The sequence below is a fragment of the Gopherus flavomarginatus genome, chromosome 19, assembly GCF_025201925.1.
Source record: "Gopherus flavomarginatus isolate rGopFla2 chromosome 19, rGopFla2.mat.asm, whole genome shotgun sequence".
Classification (NCBI taxonomy): Eukaryota; Metazoa; Chordata; order Testudines; family Testudinidae; genus Gopherus; species Gopherus flavomarginatus.
In genome coordinates, this window is record NC_066635.1 from 21,486,288 (window position 1) to 21,504,935 (window position 18,648).

The 18,648-nt window shown below is 50.9% G+C and overlaps 1 protein-coding gene across 1 annotated transcript; it reads left to right on the plus strand.

The window, feature by feature from the left end:
- The first annotated feature begins 588 nt into the window (after positions 1-588).
- Positions 589-18,648, plus strand: LOC127037315 (multidrug and toxin extrusion protein 1-like). Its single transcript, XM_050928877.1, has 17 exons — positions 589-1,292; positions 2,616-2,717; positions 2,976-3,044; positions 4,184-4,332; positions 5,321-5,363; positions 6,046-6,090; positions 7,579-7,676; positions 8,797-8,894; positions 9,609-9,722; positions 10,281-10,348; positions 11,319-11,427; positions 11,805-11,880; positions 12,694-12,763; positions 13,433-13,565; positions 14,873-14,967; positions 15,957-16,041; positions 17,427-18,648. Exons 1-17 carry the CDS (start codon positions 987-989, stop codon positions 17,645-17,647), a joined length of 1,881 nt encoding a protein of 626 aa, XP_050784834.1. The 5' UTR covers positions 589-986; the 3' UTR covers positions 17,648-18,648.

An 18,648-nucleotide genomic window follows, 5' to 3' on the forward strand; every position in this document is an offset into this window, starting at 1 on the left:
GAACGAGAGGATGTGTAAGTTGCACTGGCTACGCTGCTTGCCCGTGACACAGTTCAGTACCAGTGGAAGCTGCAGTGTAGACAGGACTCCAGCATTGTTACCATCGGCCCCTCTAATTCTATTCTACACAGATCTGGATGGCGTGGTGGTTTAAAAAAAACAAAACAAAACCCAGAGTCCTGGCTATGCCCGTGCAGCAGTATGGCTCCACTATTAGTCAGAAAGCTGGGTTCTGTTCCCAGCCCTGACACTGATCCGAAGTCACTTCCCCTCCCACTCCCTTTCTGGCTTGTTTCTGGCGACGACAAGTGCTCTGGCAGGGACACTTTCTCACCGTGATTTTAGAGCATTTAGCATAATGGGACCTCGAGGGCAGCTGGCACTGCTGCCATACAAACAAGTGCCAGTGCAGACAAGGCCTCAGGCAGGCAACGTGAAATCCACAGGGGACAAATTCCGCTTTCCTTCCTCAGCCCACGTATGCCCACTGCATCCAGCATGCAGCTCAGGGCCAGGACACCCGTGCTAAGTGCCAGAGGTTTATTAAGAAGCTTTACTTCAGTACCAACTCAGAAAGAGGAACGCCACCTTCCAGATCGGCCATACCACTTTTTCCAGCACCTCTTCTGTCCTAAGACCTCCCATTCAATTATGGGCCAGTACCAGCCTTGCTTAGCATGCAAGAAAACATTGCACGGCAGTCTGGCTACAGGAATTCCCCATCCCCAGAGGTTGCTGTCTCCAGCTGCCCCCATCGGGGCTGTCCATACCGCCCTGACATAAAATCATAGATGTGCAGGGCTGGAAGGGACCTCAAGAGGCCATCTATGGCACCCCCTGTGCGGAGGTAGAACCAAGCATACCTAGAACAGTATCTGTTCTAGTATCTGCTAGAGGCTCTCCTGCGCCTGCTCCATGTGTCCCAGGGACTTTACTCATCACCTGTTCTCGGGCTGTGCCAGCAAGAGGGGGTGGCGGATAGGGACATGCTCACTCAGCCGTGGCTGAAGTGCACTCTGCTGCGGTTACATAAGGGTCGCCCACTCGGGTCAGGTGAATCGAACGGGTTTAACCAACAGGGAAGGAAAAGAGAGTCAGTTATTCCCTGGTGCAGTGGCAGCATGGAGCTCGCAGGTCCCGCTGATGAGAACCCCTTCAGAGATGCCAGGAGCATCGTCCCGCCTGCACCATCCTCTGGCTGTGGCCCGAAGAACCGCAGCTGGATTCGCCAGCTGATCCCATTCAACTTCTGGGAAGAGGCAAAGAAGCTGCTGGTGCTGTCGGGGCCACTGGTGAGAGTGAGAGGGCTAGAAATAGCCAGGTTTGCCCAGCGAATTGGTGCAGGGCCCATTGCTGCAGATCCCCTCAGGTTGGATCAGCAGAGCTCTGAGTCACATGGGTTTGAATCCTGCTTGCCAGGTGGGGGCGGGGGGCTGCTGGATGGATTCCAGGGGATGAACTCCTGTAGCTTTTAAATGGCTTTTGGGGGTTTGACCCGCGTTGTCCTCCCTCCCGCATCCTGGATCTTTCTCCCTTAGCAGGCAGGCAAGCTGGCCAGCCCAGCTCAGCACTCACCCTTCTTCTGTGGGTTCTCCTAGAAAATCCAGGCCCCCTCTTATTGCGAGGCTCAGAGCCCCAGAGCCCTGGTTCAGTTCAACTCCTGATCCCACCCCTCCCCTTTGCTGCGTGCTGAAACGACCACTTGCCGCTTCCTGTTGTATAATCAGCAAAGGGGGAATGGGTGAGAGAGGAAAAGGAGGGAGGAACCATAGGATCGGGTACAATGTGGCACTGCTGAAGCCCCTACACACTGGGGACATGGGTGGATGGTGCTCAGTTGGAGAGGGAAAGGGACGAGACATCACAGATGCTAGCGGGAAAGCGCCTATTCCTGGAAGGAGCGAGAGATCCGTGGGTGCAGGCACAGCCTTCCCCGGGCTGTGCTGCTGAATGCTTCTCTGAGTGTGTCTTGGGGCAGGTGTCTTGTGTAGGATGGAGCCGGAGGCTGCGCTGGGGTGGTTGAGGAGATGCTGTGACCCAAAGGGAATGGAGCAGGGCTAGCTTCAGCATTTAAAATGGTGGCAGCAGCTTGGGGCCCATCTAGACTAAGACTCTTCCCATCAGTGGAGCCAATCAGATATTACCAAATGTGAGACACTTCTGGTGTAAATTGGGCCTGGGCTCTGTTGCACCCATTCCAGTCTGGGCTCAGCAGCATTACTTTGGGCTTACCCAGATGTAGCAGAGATCAGAGTCTGGCCTATTCGCCAAAACACCGAGAGCTGCTAGCTGACCAGGGACCAGCTAGAACCGTGAGGAAACGAGTCGGTGACGGAAAGTCATCGCATCAGGCTGAGTCTTGCAGAGAATTTCCAATGGCTGGTGGATAAACCTAAAACCAGCTTAATCTGGGGGTTGGGTTTTTGTTGTGTTTTTTTTAATATTCTAATGTTATTAATTAAACCCATTTGCATGCAGAGAATCCCTCACGCTGTCTTTCATACAGAACAGGAAGAGTGTGTCCTCAGGGATCCTCTCAGTGTATTCCCACCTCGGACTCTGCAGCCTGCAGTCACCATGTTCTCTGTTTTTCTCCTCCCCCCGCCCATTTCTAGACCTTGGTCCAGTTGCTGGTCTTTATGATACATATTGTAAGCTCTATATTCTGTGGCCATCTGGGGAAGGTTGAGTTGGCCTCCGTCACGCTTGCTATCGCTGTAAGTATTTTAGTTCTGCGTCTTTTTTCATAGGCTGTATCCTTTCATGCCAGCTCATGTTTACTAAACTTCTCTTATAAAATAGTAACTAGGTAGCTGGAACAGTGGGTTGATGGCTGAAGATAGCAGCCTGGGATAGAGGAGGACCTTTGACATCGCCTTTGCCTTTCAAACCCAGCCCTAGATGAAACCTGTGACCGTCTGAAATTGCACGTTCATGTTTTCTCACTGTTGTTTTATCATTATGACTATTTCCAGGTTATAAATGTTACTGGCACCTCTGTGGGGTTTGGTTTATCTGCAGCATGTGATACATTAATGTCCCAGGTAGGTAACAGTTGCTAGTCTCTGATCTCTTTGTTTTAGAGATGTGTCTTTTTTTTTAAAGACACTGGCTGAATATAGTCGCCCATATTGCACAGTGCTGTCATAATTGGTATCTGAGCTTCTGTAAGAGTCAGAGCCAAGAATAAGAACCCTTAGAAATTCCAAAGTCCATAGGTTTTGCTCTTCAGGACACCCAAGTGAGCAGATCCTATGAAAGGATCATATCAAGGAATGACTCAGTTGTCTAAGCAATTATCTAGATGCCCTAGAACACGCAGTTCAAAGCTCCATCAGAGGCCAATGTCACACAATGTCTTCATCTCACAAGGATCAATCATATGTCATGGTTCTGTGGCAGAGTTCTCCCAGGGCAGTCTGGCTGCAGGAGTTGAGCCCAGGAGTTCTGGAGCTAAAGATATGAGCCTCTTACTCCTGCAGCAAAAGGGCCAGGTCCATTAACACCGGGGCTGTCACAAATTCATAAGCCACTAAGTGGGGTCAGAGAGTCACGCTGTGGTAGCAGCTTTTAGATTAGTGGCTCTCAACCTTTCCAGACACCTGTCCCCCTTGCAGGAGTCTGATTTGTCTTGTGTACCCCAAGTTTCACCCCACTTAAAAACTACCTGCTTACAAAAATCAAACAAAAATGCAGCCCGGTTACTGAAAAATTGCTGAGTTTCTCATTTTTACCATATGATTATAAAAAAGTCAGTTGGACTATAAACATTGTACTTACATTTCAGTGTGTATATATTATACTACACTATCTATAGCAGTATAAACACGTCGCTGTCTGTGAAATTTTAGTTTGTACTGACTTCACTGTGTAGCCTGTTGTAAAAGTAGGCAAATATCTAGATGAGTTGAGGTACCCCCTGAAAGACCTCTGAGTATCCCCAGGGCTACATATACCTCTGCTTGAGAACCACAGTCTAAAACCAACATCCTACCTGCTTTGCATGGACACTGAAGGATCCCAGGGCATGTTTTTAACGTGCCTGTGCTACAGTAGGCAGTGGGTGACGCCCGACACTCCTGTGCAGTTCCTGTACAGACCCCGGACCCTTAGTGCAGTCCAGGGGTCGGAGCTGGAGAGCATGGCTGAAGGATGCTATTGGATTTAACCGCTTGTTTTCCAGACATATGGCAGTAAGAACATGAAACGGGTTGGGACCATCCTGCAGCGTAGCATCCTCATCCTGCTGCTTTGCTGCCTCCCCTGCTGGGCTGTCTTCATCAACACCGAGCAGATCCTGCTGCTGGTCCGGCAGGACCCGGAGGTCTCCAGGTTGGGCGTGTGCTCCAATTTGTACAGTTCCATGCTGCGGGTCACACACTCTCCAAGAAACCAAGGGGATGGGTGCCTTAAATTACGTGCTAAGGCCTCAGTGACATCAGAGCAGCCCCCTTATAGACCAGGCAACTGCCCTCAGCAACACTGGTGGAGCACTCCCTTCTCCCCACTGGTCAGGCCCAGCCCTCGGTGACACCAGCGTAGCCCCCTCCTTGGGCCGGGCCTAGCACTCGGCAACACTGGTGGAGCACTCCCTTTTCCCCATTGGCCAGGCCCAGCCCTCGGCGACACCAACGTAGCCCCCTCCATTGGCCGGGCCCAGCCCTCGGCGACACCGGTGGAGCACTCCCTTCTCCCACAGGCCCAGCCCAGTCCTTGGCGACACCGGTGGAGCACTTCCTTCTCCCTATTGGCCGGGCCTAGTCCTCGACGACACCTGCGGAGCACTCCCTTCTCCCTGTTGGCCGGGCCCAGCCCTCAGCAACACCTGTGTAGCTCCCTCCATGGGCTGGGCCCAGCCCTCAGCGACACCAGTGTATCCCCCTCCATTGGCCGGGCCCAACCCTCGGCGACGCTGGGGCAACCCCTCTCTGCCTATTGGATGGGTTCTGCCATCAGCCCGCCCCATGCAGCCCTGTCATCATATTAATTGGGGTCACATCCATGGGTATAACCCAAGGCAGAATTTGGCCCTGAATCTTGCTGCCTTTTGAAGACAAATTCTCTGCCGCCCTCTTGCACAGCAGTGGATTATCCCGTGGCACATGGCTTCCGCAGGGAAGCCATTTCTTGTAACAATGCTGTGGTGCTGTAGGAAGATGTAGCCGCAGTGGAGGAAGGTAGAGGATAGCTGGTCCTGCTGGTCCATACCCCCCCTACATTACACAGCGAGCGCGGAGGGGCAGGCCAGGGCTGGCAGGGGAAGAGGGCTGTTTTGGAAGATGCCCTGGTACTAATTGTGGGGTTTTGTATCTTCCCCCAGGTTAACCCAGGTTTATGTGATGATTTTTATCCCAGCTCTTCCCGTAAGTTTCCACTACCCTCAACTCTCTCAATCGGTCACTGCTAGGAAGTCACTTCTCCCAGAGCCCAAACCCAGATGCCGCCTGCACCCGCCCCCTCACGGCCCCTTTCTCGCCTGCAGTGGCTTCTTGCATGTGAAATAGTCTCTCTCCTTCCTGCAAGAATGTTGAAAATTGGGGACAGCCCTGGGTGGAGCCTTGCAAGGATCTACTTGTGCACTGGTCCAGGGCAAGTGCTTTGTGGGATTTTTAGGACAGGCTAGTAAACTATTCATTTTTTCATGCTCTTCAAGGGCTAGTGAATAGATAATATTATTACTACTGTTATTTTTTCCCTAGTGTCCAAGAGCATCTTTAAGGTTTTTGTGCTGGGGCTGCTAAAGTTTCATTTCCCAGTTTACCAAGCTGCCTTGGTAGGTTTAATTTGGGGAGCAGGATGAATCCGGCACTCACCCTGACTTTGCAGTTAGCCCTGGGCTTTGTTACCCACTAGGTCTTTTGAATGGCACTGGAAGTACGTTTTTGTCCTGCACCCCCAGCCACAGTGATGCCATCCAAACCAGACCCTCCTTCCTGTGCCCCAGGAACACCAGCTGGACAATGTGCTTTCTGCTTCTCCTGTAATCTCTAGACTCTGCTCTGAATGGTCCCCTGATCTCACAGTCTGATTCACTGATTTTTGCAGGCGGCTTTTCTGTACCAGTTGGAGACGAGATATTTGCAGAATCAGGTAGACTTCTCCTTTACCTTCATGTTCACATCTTAGTTGAGTAAAAGGGGCAAGTCTCTCATTCTGTGCCATTGCGCAGGGTTTCTCTCTCAGGTAATTGGCCCCAAGAGCTCACATCTGTTTTGCACCGTGTCCAGTAGCCCGTACAAAATGCACATGCCAGGTAGTGTCCTATTGCTGCAGTTTGAGCCAACCACCAGGGCCTGTGTTCAGTGCAGCAGCTTCTTTTGCATTTGTGCTAATGATTGGCCAGTTCTACCTCTGTTATGAGTTCGGGAAAAACAACAAACTGACTTGATGTTCCCATTGGCGCTCACTCCAAATGCATTTAGCTGCCCTTTTAGACTCCAACTAATTAATCGTCTCACTTTGTACGTGCTGAGATTTCAGTGGATCTGCTGCATGCCGTCTATTTTCCAAGGCAATAGTGATCGTGAATTTTGCCCTCTGGCTTTATTTTCCACAGGTCAGTCTTTATAGCCAGTTCTGGTAGGAAGGTTTTCGTGGACATTCCCTACTCCAACAGGACAGTAGGGTATTAGTTCTGCATCTGTATTCCTTCTCTGAGGAGCTCTCTGTACCAAGAACTGCCACTCAGAAACAATATTTGCACAGCCCTGAGAATCTCAGCAACATTTTGCAAGGATGTGCAAAGTACTATTGTGCCTAGTCAACATGTAGGGAAACTGAGGCACTGAACAGTTAAGAACTAGAAATTTCAGGAGTGCGCTCTAAATCTGAGTTCAGGCTTTCTGAAGTGCTGAGCACCAATAGCTCCCACTGACTTCAAATGGATTATGGGTGCTCAGTGCTTCTGAAAATCAGGCCCTGGGGCTCTGAAGTTGGGCACTTACTGACTAAAGGTACCCTAAATTAGAGGCCCCTTTTGAAAATTAGGGCCTAAATTATTTGCCCAAGATTACATGGCAAGTTAATGATGGAATTGGGAACAGAACTCAGATCTCCTGCTCTCACCACTCAACCTGCTGCTTCCGGAATGGTATTTGTAAAGAGCAATAATTCCTGATACAACTGGAGGCTCCTAGCCAATCAGAATACAGAGCTACTTCCCCTCAATCCAAGGCTGCTCGCTTGAATAAAATTCCATCATAGCATCACCAGTTCTACCCTCCTCGGTCACTCCCCCTCCATTGCTACCCAAGAGTTTGGTATTGAGCAGATTGGTGAAGCTCTAACATACGCCTTTCTCCAGAAGCCATGTTTAAACACCGCTACCTCGATATAACGCCACCCGATATAACACAAATTCGGATGTAACACAGTAAAAAGTGCTCTTGGGGGGGCAGGCCTGCGCACTCCAGTGGATCAAAGCAAGTTCAATATAACACAGTTTCACCTATAACGCACTAAGATTTTTTTGGCTCCCAAGGACAGTGTTATATCAGGGTAGAGGTGTATTTTAGACAAGGCAACAGAAATCCAGGAGCCCTGGAAAAAAACACTGATTTGTATTTTGTTTAATTTCAGAGGATAATCTGGCCAGAGGTGCTAAGTGGCATCGCTGCAAATATCATAAATGCAATTGCAAACTATGTCTTTCTCTATGTGCTGAACCTCGGAGTCATGTGAGTAGTGCAAGAATATTTGGAAGAAAGAAACTAGACATCCAGCTAGGGCTTGATCTTGAGTGGTACTGATTTTGGGGGGCCAACTTGAGACCTCCTTTTAAGGGGCTTGGTTTTTCAGAGACCAGATGTTCAGCACTTCTGAAAAATCAGATCCCTTTAAAGGTGTCTCAAGTTGGGTGCCCAAAAGCATTAGCCACTTTTGAAAAATCTTGGCCCAAGTGAACAAATGTGACTTGGTCATGGATGGCTACTGAGACACAGCCTAGATCTCTAGAGGATACTAAAGCTCTCTTAACTTGCATATGGATTCCAGCTGAGTCCAGTGGGACTTTGCTTAAAGGATAAAACCAATCAAGGGCCTCAATACTTGGCCCAGTGGTACGACTATCTCTCTTCATCCATAAAACCAGGCCCTGAGGCTATCCATAGGGATCCCATTGGCTATTGCAGAAATGCAGACCCCCTCTCACTGGGTACATTCACCAGATACAGAACAGACACTGCCCTGATGTCCTTCCTCTGTAAAACCCGCACTTGCTCTCTCAGCACTGGCTGTGATGGAGGCCGGACTGCAGGACCCAAAAGCATTAGCATAGGAAGTGAAGCAGCTGTGAGTTCCTGTTTGTGCAATGGTTGGGAGATGGAAGGTGCTAGTTAGTTATTTGTAGGATGGAGTAATTTATCTGGGTAAAAGCACAGGGCACATATACACACACCAGCTGGAAACTGACTGGTAGCAGCCGGTTCCATGGAGCCTTCTGGGCTATGGAGTCCCGGCCAATCAGATCGTACATAGTGAGATGTTATTGCCTTAGCAAACCAGCCCATGAGGATTAGCCATAACCAGGTGGGGTGCTAGTCTAGTCCATCCCGCCCAGCATTCTGCCCCGTGAAGGGACCGATTCCTAACGCTTCAGAGGGAGGTGAGCTCCCCATTCACTGAGTACCCGCTCAGCAATGCAACACTGTGTGTGGAGTGGGCGAGATGCTGTTGTCTGCACAAGTGTCTTCGGTGCAGCTCCTAAGCGAGGCTTTAGCTGCAGCTAGAGCAACTGCCGGTGAGACGGCTCTCTGCAAGAGCAGAAAGCCCAGCTTGCTTTCTCGGTCTCTTTCCCAGGGGTTCCGCCTGGGCAAACACTATTGCTCAGTACACTCAAGCCATCTTCCTGTTCCTGTACATTGTCGCGAAGAAGCTGCATGTGGAGACCTGGGGAGGTGTAGTATCTTTCTCTTATGTTCTCGTGTGTCTGCAAAAATCTCCGCTGCACATGGGAGACCCTCTCAGCTTCCCTTTCCATTGATTTTCATTCCGTTGGTGAGAAGGGTTAATATTAACCTTGGTATAAGCCTGTCTGCCAGATGCCGTGTTGTGTAAGTGACAGCTCAGGCCAACAGGGCGTATCACGAATACTGGGTGAGCCTGGAAAGAAAGTCGTTCCTGGGGAACTGAATCTCGCTTCTAAAACTGCCAGAGGTCCCCATGCTGCAATCAGAACAGCACCCGTACCATTCTGCTGGCAGTTCTGCACAGGTGCGGGAGTCACCTGTAGAATTGGGGCCTGGGTTTGTGAGTGTCACTTGGGGCTCTCTGGGCCCACTGGGGTATGTTAACGGACGAAGCACACTCACCATTGCCAGAGTTCCTGCTGAGGTTACAGTGCGGCCTGATAGGGCCCATTGAGTACGGAAAGGGTGGCTGTTTCCCCCTGGGATTTACAGAAATGTCCAACCTGGTCCCTAGCACTCTCTCTAACATGGCCTAGGCCCCAAAGAGATTAGGTCCAACTCTAAATGCTCTTGGAGTTTGGGTGCATCTGAATCGGGGCTTTTTCTCTTTTTACGTCGCTTGCAGTTTCAGTTTCCCTTCCTGGTTCTTCATGTGCTGAACCCCCAGGCTGACTCTTTACACCCTTCATCTTCTTGTCCCAGGCTGGTCCAGCGAGTGCCTCCAGGAGTGGGACACCTTCATCACTCTGGCTGTGCCCAGCATGCTCATGATATGCATCGAGTGGTGGACCTACGAAATTGGAAGCTTCCTGATAGGTTAGTGATGGGAGGAGCATGCTGATGGGGCACTAGAAATATCATCACCAAGAAGGATCCCCACAGTGGTTCTCAACCAGGGGTACATGTACTCTTGGGGGTATGCAGAAGTCTTCCTGGGGGTACATCAACCCAGCTAGATGCTTGCCTAGTTTTACAACAGGCTACATAAAAAGCACTAGTGAAGTCAGTACAAACTAAAAGTTCATACAGACAATGGCTTGTTTATGCTGCTGTATAAACTATACACTGAAATGTAAGTACAAACTTTATATTCCAAATCGATTTATTTTATAATGATATGTTAAAAATGAGAACGTCTGCAGCTTTTCAGTACTAGCGTGCTGTGGCACTTGTGTATTTTTGTGTGTGATTTTGTAGACTAGTAGTTTTTAAGTGAGGGAGTTTTTAAACTTGGGGTACACAAGACAAATCAGCCTCCCAAAAGGAGTCCGGACAGGTGAGAGCCACCGATTTGCTGATGTTTCACCTGCTCTTTAAAAGGCTCCTTTTCTGGGGATCAGAATACAAAATTCTGTTGTTTCCCCCTGAATTCAGGCCTGCTGAGCGTAGTGGAGCTTTCCGCACAATCCATCATTTATGAGGTGTCCACGGTGTCGTACATGGTAAGAACTCGGGGTTATTATTTATGTTCCCGCACCACCTAAAGGCCCTCCCTGAGAGCCCTCCTCATTGTGCTGGGCACTGACAAGCAATGTGAGACAGCCCCTGCTCTGACGTGCTTATGGTCGAAATAGGCAGAGGAAGTATCCCCAGCGTGCAGGGTGGGAGGTGAGGCCCAGAGAGACTTGCTCAGGGTCGCACAGAGCATCTGGTGGCAGAGCAGGGAGTCAGCCCCAGACCTGAGTCGAAAGGGGCTAATGTCTGTATTCATTTGTAGCTGCTCCAGCAATTCCCAGGAAGATGCTCAGTGGGGGCTAGGAGGGAATCACAAGCCAAGCAGCAGCCCCCAGGGACCTTCCTTAAACCTGTTCATCTAGCAAATGGAGCCAACTCCTAACTAGCCCATCAGCCTAAGGCAGAACCACACCAGTGCCTGTCACCAGACAGCCACTCAGACTGAAGTATTAGCTGTAACTACAGTCAGCCCCAAACCTGTCCCACATCTGTCTCCTGGGCCCAGCTTCCACACTGTCACCCATGTGCTCAGACCTGTGCCCGTCTCCTGCTCCTGGCCTGTCAATCCTTAATACCCAGCAGTTCAGGGTTTAGAGAGATGTTACCAGCACTTCCCCATTGTCAGGCAGGCCAGTGTTATCCCTTATTTACAGATGGGGAAACTGAGGCTGGGAGGTGAAGTGACTTGCCCAAGGTCACAGATGGGAATTGGGGTCAGAGGCAGGATGAAAGCTTCTGCCTGGGTGCCAGTTACACCTGGCTGTTGCCCCTCCCTCTGCCCGACCTAAAGTTTTGCCTCCTGCTCTGCAGAGCTGTCCACATTCACCTTCATTAGCTCACGGCCGCCTCCAAGCGATTGTCTCGGCTGGAGGGGTTATAATACTTGGCCCCCTGGGCCACTGTTGCCCACGATATCCCCTCCCCAGACCAACGTGTGTCAGTGCTTTGGGATTTCAGATTCACTATGGACTCAGCATAGCTGTCAGTGTTCAGGTGGGGAACGCGCTGGGCGCTGGGAACCTAGAGGAGGCCAAGAGATCTTCCACCACCAGCATGCTGTGCACAGGTGCGTGACTCTACATTGGCTCCACCCCTCCTCGGTGGTCAGGGAATGGGGACTCAGTCCATATGCTACAGTGCCAGTCAAAGCGAGATGCTCATGGTTCTGCCTAGGGCAGCTGTTTTTGCAAGCTTCCTACACTGATCTTTGCCAGTTGCACCTCAGTTCTCCCCTGCAACATCCTATTGCAGCAGTCCTGGGAGTCAGCCGGACCGCCTGCAGTTATTGAGCAATATGCACACTTAGGGACCAGGGTGACAGCCCCAGTTTTGTTTACGCTTGTGGCCTGAGCCAGGTTGCTCAGACTCTGACAGGAACTGGATTTCACATAGTTGTCAGCTTGTGCTTGCTCTGCTTGACTGACTCCTGACTCTGCCTTTCAGGGTTTCTTTGCCTGATGGTGGGCGTCATATTAGCAGCCACAAAGGATGTGCTGGGATACATATTTACCAGTGACAGGTGAGTTGCTCCGATTTGGTACTAGAGTCCTTTCAGAACAAAGATTACAGGTTACTATTAAAGATTGAGCCAAGGGAAGAATTTTTCAGAGGCTTGGAAGAGCCTGCTCCCTAGCCCACTGAAGTCAGGGGAAAGGTTCCCAGTGACTACAGGGGACCTCAATGCATGGGGTGGACACAACTTGCCTTCTCCTACGCTCAGTCTCGCTTCGTCATCCGAGTACAAAGCCGGGATCTCGCTGGAAAAACAATGCTGCATCTGAGCTGGGCTTCGCTCAAAAGAGAGTGCGCCTTGGTGTATGTTCCTCTTTATTTGGATCAGAGTTCATTTTGTTTCGGCAGACGTCAGCTGATCAAGTCAGAGGGGAAAGCCTGCTGCAAAAAGCTTAGTTAGCAGGGCGGTACAGATGCCACCCGGCCCAACTGATTTTCCTGATCACACACGAAGACACCCGAAACCCTCAACTGCTGGTTGAAGACCAGCCAACCGAGGGTGAAGAGTGATTCGTGAGCTGCTGACTTTTCCCAGTGCAGCAGCAGAAACGAGGGTCAGAACTTCCTGTAACTCACAGTTCAGTCCCGGCCTGCGGTACGGCCCTGTAGTACCGTTGGGCTCGGTTGCACTGTAAAGCGTGTGCTGTAAGCACGTCTCTGGGCACGTTTATGCAAGCCTGCGGGGGTCAGCAGGTTGTACAGGATGCAGAATGCAGCAGGTTGTACAGAATGAAGCGATGTGTTCAGTGTACAAATTAGTTTAGCTGTGACAGACACACTTTATTTCTAAGCCTGATTGGCTCCTTCACTCCTTAAACAGAGAGATCATTGCCCTGGTGTCTTGGGTCATGCCAGTGTACGTGGCCGTCCATGTGTTTGAAGCCGGCTGTGTAAGTACTTCAGGGAATTAACTGCTGCTGCATTTGCTATCAGACGTTATTTCCAATGCTGGTGGGATTCAGTTCCAGGTTGATCAAGGAGAGAATTCAGAGCTCCTGGCTAAGAGCCTGAGTAACATCTGCCTCCAAATTCACAGGCGCTAGGGACGGACTCGGAGGAACGGATACACCCGCTGTAATGGGGAAACTGGCCAAATGGAAAATCATTTAATAGCAGGGCTAATACTCAGTGCATGGTGCATTCAGATGGAAGGGAGGGGGTAAGTATGGGGAAAGAAGGAAAGGAATGCAGGAAACATTCCCTACCTTTGGGCTATAGGAATTACTGTGTGGATCATCTGTGAGCAGGAGACAGAGCAGTGAGTACAGAGAGGGACAAACCGTGGTCATCTGGAAGCAGCCCGTGGCTGCAAGGGGCTGGATTGAAGAAAGCAGGTTCTCCTGGGGCGAAACTCTTATACAAGCTTCCAGGGGTTACCAGCTGCCTGGCTGCAGCCAGCCATGAAGTGAGAGCTCAGCTGTGGGAAGGGTGTCCCCCCAGGGGTTCGATAGGGGTCAGTAAGGAGAAGTAAAGCAACCAATCTGTGTGGGCAGCTGCCTAGGGGTCTCACTGCAGCCAGCACATGTCCTTCAGAGTCGTCTTGTCCTCCTCCCTTGCAGTGTGTAACCAGCGGCGTGCTAAGAGGCGTGGGGAAGCAGAAGATCGGCGCGATCTTGAATGCTGTTGGCTACTACGCCGTGGGCCTGCCACTAGGAAGCGTGCTGCTGTTTGTGGCCAGGATTGGAATGATAGGTACAAACATCGGAAGGGTGGGGAAAGGGAATTGGCCCATTAGCCCTGGAAATACAGAGCCCAAAATCCCAGGGCAAAACGAGCCCAGCTCCAGATGTTCTAGGTTAGACTCCACTGGTCGTGTCTCAGGAACAGGGCTAAGTTGTTACCCTGCCTTTGGCCGTGTCTCTTGGCTGCCCCCCCCCTTTTTTTTTAACCCAGGGCATAAAAACTTCAGTGCCTTTAAAATGAGCCTAAAGATTACACAGTCCTTATGCTGGCTGGTGTTGGCAGAGGGGTGGGGTCAGAGGCTGGGGGTGGGTTTTTAGGGAATGGGTTTTGGACATTGCTCCTGTTTTGTGCATGCTAAACACAGCTGAAATGTGCTTTAGAAGCCGGGCTCTCATAGATTCCAAAGCCAGAGGGGACCCCAGTGATCTATCTTCTCTCCCTTCGCTCCTCCTTGAAACAGCCCAAATTCCATCTAGCCTCCAGCCCTCCCTAAAAACCCAACCCTCTCACAGCCCATGTCTCGCACCCCCTGCCTCCCAGAATAGTTCGATCGCTGCCTGACAGCCCAAGAAAAATTCCATCTCCCACCCCCCAAAATGCATCTCTTTCCCCTCCCCCCTAGGGGTGCTGGGAGCCACTGACCCAAACTGCAAACCTTGTATATAATGGAAACCACTTCAAGCCAGGGGCTGCGGCCACACCCCCAACACCCCAGTTCCCCCCCGCCAACCTCGGCCTCAACACCAATGTCCTCTCCAGCTCCCCCCACCTTTCCATCTCCCTCCCACCACCGTATTCATCTAGACCCTGGCTGGTTAACACCCCCCTTTCCCTCCTTGCCTGGGCTGGGGGGAGTCTGGCAGAAACAGGAGATCCCCTAGACTGGCTGGGCTGCTCAGGGCCTCTCCCTGGCCGGGTTCCTTTGGGCCTGGATCTTCCCTTGGGAGTCCCTCCTAGGTTTGGGGAGGAGCCACCTGAGCAGGCAGGTGTAGTATTAAGGGCTCTGGCTGTACTGTGCAGAAGTGGCCACTAGGTGGCAGTGTTGCTCAGCTCCCCATCAGGTGCAGCGAGGCCAAGTGTATGGTAGGAGCGCACCTGCCACAAGGAGCAATTCCCCAGATCCCTGGTGGCCCAATCCTAAGTACCAGGCACTCGTGTTCAGGCCCACGATGAGCGTGTGTAGGCAGCAAAGCAGCGGGAGACACAGGCTTGCAGGGCTAGGAGGTTTCTATCTGACGGTTTCTATAGCACCTGCCACCCTAGCTTTCATCTCAGTACTGAGTTTGTCTGGTTAACGCCAGCGTTTCCTCTCCCAGGCCTCTGGGTCGGCTTGCTGATCAGTGCCTTTATCCCAGCCAGCTGCTCCATCATCTACATCGGGCGGATGAACTGGAAAAGGGCCTCCGAGGAGGTAAGCAGCTTTACGTTAGTGTATTGCAGGTTATATCTGGCATGCGTACAAGCGGGGGGCCAGGGAGTAATGGCACAGACCTATTAGTGAACATCTTCGGGTCCCTGAATAGTGATGACTTAGACAGCAGCAGTGGGCTCAATGCAGACCTTGGGTGAGGGTCTCTGCCCTGATATGCTGCCATATTGGCCACTCCTGCCTTTTACAGCTCTGACTCTAAATATTAATGTTAGAATCACAGTGACCTAGCTAACACTCGTCACCGTATCTATCCCTCCTGAATAATCAATAATCAGTCACTCTTCTCAACACGTTAACCACAAGTGGTGTCACTCTGTTCCCATCGCAGGGAGCCAGCTGGCCATGTGGTTAAAGGAGAAGGGAAAGAGGGCCTCTTCCCGGCCCTGTTCTGAGTTCCACTGAGCTCCTGCAACCTTTGCTGCCAGCCTGAGCACACAAAGCCCAGCAAAAGGTGCCAGGCCCCGCACTGCTGAGTGCTTCCATGTTGCAGGAGAAGGCTGGACAGCACCATGAAAACTGATTAGTAGCTTTTTGGCTTTATGCAAGGGGTCTGTATAGTCACAGAATCTATTAATGATTTGGCCTCCTGCTAGTTTTTCATATATAGTTGAAAGCAGTTTAGGTCACCTATAACTCACTGGATCCTTGCGGGACTCTGGATAGAGAACTCATGAGCAAACCAGTTTGGATAAAACACACATAACTGAAACCTCTCAGCCCTTGGATACTTTTTGGTCTGTCGTTGCTCTCTGAGCTTCTTTCTTTACTCACAACATCCACGCCAGCAAAAGTTCCATGTTCATGTAACACAAATCTCATGGCTGGGCAGTAATATCTCCTGTGAGACAAACTGAATATCTGAAAGGTACTAGTAAAGCTTGCTTTGTAAGACAAATACATTTGCCGTTCCTACCAGCTGCATACAACAGTGATCGTCTGAGTACTGTACAGTGTGTTTATATTCCTAGGCTCAGCAACGGGCAGGTGTGAGCCAGCTGGCTGGCGAGGATTTGAACTCAGCTCCTGTCTCGCACAAGATGTCTCTCCCATCTGGTAGGGAATAGGTTTGATTTACTAATAGCCTAATATTGTGACCTGCAGATGTTCAGGTAGCACATATATGACCCCGAGTAACTGAAGTGCTGCCTAGTGGATAGCTAACTAAAATCACTCCAGTTCTTGGCAAGCATATTGGGCAGTGTGTGTGCACATGACTAAGCAGTTTGGGGAAAGCTGATTTTAGTTGCGTTGATTATATAATGTGTAAAAGCAGCATTACCATGCTCTGCACTAGTTACAGTGCAAGCCATGCTAGGGCTAGTGTTAGGAAAGGAACCCTCAAGTCCCAATGTGGAAACCTGGCATACCTGCAGGGAAACTTAAGGGTGTTATATCGCACTGCTCTGGGCTGAGTGGACTCTTGCCTGTGCCAGTTTAGAGCTGCTGTCTCTCACCCCATGAAGACCTAGGCTGCTCAACAAGGGGAATTTCTAAGTAGCAGGCTGAGCCCAGAGCACTTGGGAGGATGGAGCCTGTTCTGCAGTAGGCGGAGCCCAGAGCACCTGGGCAGGTGGAGCCTGTTCTGCAGTAGGCGGAGCCCAGAGCACTTGGGAGGGTGGAGCCTGTTCTGCAGTAGGCAGAGCCCAGAGCACTTGGGAGGATGGAATCTGTTCTGCAGTAGGCGGAGCCCAGAGCACCTGGGAGGGTGGAGCCTGTTCTGCAGTAGGCGGAGCCCAGAGCACCTGGGAGGGTGGAGCCTGTTCTGCAGTAGGCAGAGCCCAAAGCACCTGGGCAGGTGGAGCCTGTTCTGCAGTAGGCAGAGAGCCCAGAGCACTTGGGAGGGTGGAGCCTGTTCTGCAGTAGGCAGAGCCCAAAGCACCTGGGAGGGTGGAGCCTGTTCTGCAGTAGGCAGAGAGCCCAGAGCACTTGGGAGGGTGGAGCCTGTTCCCTTCTGCAGTAGGCCTGCAAGCCAGCTTATTTTAAAACAATAAACAGGTTTTAAAGAGCAGAGACAGCAAAACCCCTCCTACTTCTAATAAGTGCTTAGTCTGCTCAGTTCTATTTTTCTTTGCACCCTGTACTGAAGGGCAGGTACAGGGCTCTTCCTGCAGGCTTTGGAGAGGAGGGGAAAACACCAGTTAGAAACATGGGAATTGAGGCATAAAAGCAGAAGAGAAGGGGATCATCTGGGTTAGTAAGGCTGCAGAAGGTCTCATTCACCCCCTCTTCCCAAGAGGAAAAAGCAAGCATGTAGCGAAGGAGTTTTAAGGACAGTGCTCCCAGAGAGGACTGGCAAGGAATTCTTCAGCACTGGGCCAGGGATCAGTTTTATTTGTGAAGTATCAGCCAGTTATCCTAATGCTGCCAGCTGCCAAATCAATTCTACAGCCTGAACAGCCCTGCACTACCATTGCCCCCCCCCCCTTGCTGTGTTGCAGTGGAAGCAGAAGCCCCGAATGGCGTTGTTCTGACACGCATCACTAAGAACGACGGTCAGATGTACCAGCTAACGCTCCAGGAAGCCACGCCTGCCCTCTCCACTGTGGGTGAATTGCTGTCTGTGAAACAGCTGATCATATGGCGCGGGCTGGCCGTCACCGCAGCTATCGCTGTACTCGCAGTAGGCATTCTAATAAGGGTGATGACTATCCCCCACTAGCGTCACACCAGGGGTGTGGATAAAGGGAAGGAGACCCCTTCTGGCTCACTCAGTAGTTGAAACATGGACCCAGCTACAGATGACTAACACTCCACAGGTCCTACTGTCACAGCAAGGGCAAAGATCCCACTTCATCAGAAGACAAGAGCTGACCAGCACTATGAGTTTCTCTATGTGGTGCCCTTGGAAATGGCCACAGGCTGCTATGAGAATCTCAGCCCACATCTGGCTGAACAGGCTGGAAATTCTTTGGAGGACTGCCCTCTCTACCCGCAGCAGCTTCTCAAGTGCAAGCACTGATATTACAAGTTCACTGTGGTGATAAGTTGTTTGTAATCAGATAGCAGCAGCAATAGCTTGTGTGTGTACAGGACTGCTGGCATGGTGATTAAATGGCATTTAATGATGAATAAATCTCTCAAGCCGTCGGTTAGCGTATTACACTGGCTCCTCAAGTTTGAAATTCATGTTAGTGTTTGGCTGCCACAGCAGAAGACAATCACTGCGCTTTAGTTAGCTGTAAACCTCTTCAGAGCATATTCTCAATCTCCGCTCTCAGCAGTGACGTAGCTGCATTAGATGCATGCTGCCTTAAAGGACTGCTCCACGGGGAGACAGACAGCAGTCAGGGAAGGAACAGCTTTCCACAGGAGTTTGCATTAGCATCAAATCAGTTGACACAGGAACAGTGTGTGCAGATCTCATTCTTCCTCACCTCATGGCAGGGAAGAGATTTCAGTAATAGTGGTAGCTCTAGCATGAAGCTTCCAGTATAATTTTGCTGGCTCCCTCCCTAACCTGTAGTCATGCCCAGCACCAGGCGATACTAACAGACAGAGCATGGAAGGTTGACATCTCTAGTAACTTACCACTCAGAGCACTGTTCACTTAGAGGTCAAAGGGCTTTTTCTGGGGGGGTAAATATTTCCAGTTTACAAATGGGGAAAGTCAGGTGAAGAGACTTGCCTTGGATCACGCAGTGAATCAGTGGCAGAACTGCA

What these genes read in the sequence shown, in the direction of transcription:
- LOC127037315 (XM_050928877.1), top strand. Translation starts at nt 987, where the DNA reads ATGCTCACTCAGCCGTGGCTGAAGTGCACTCTGCTGCGGTTACATAAG. An exon ending in TGGTGCTGTCGGGGCCACTG is followed by an intron (nt 1,293 to 2,615) that starts GTGAGAGTGAGA and finishes GCCCATTTCTAG; the next exon opens with ACCTTGGTCCAGTTGCTGGT. An exon ending in CGAGATATTTGCAGAATCAG is followed by an intron (nt 6,091 to 7,578) that starts GTAGACTTCTCC and finishes GTTTAATTTCAG; the next exon opens with AGGATAATCTGGCCAGAGGT.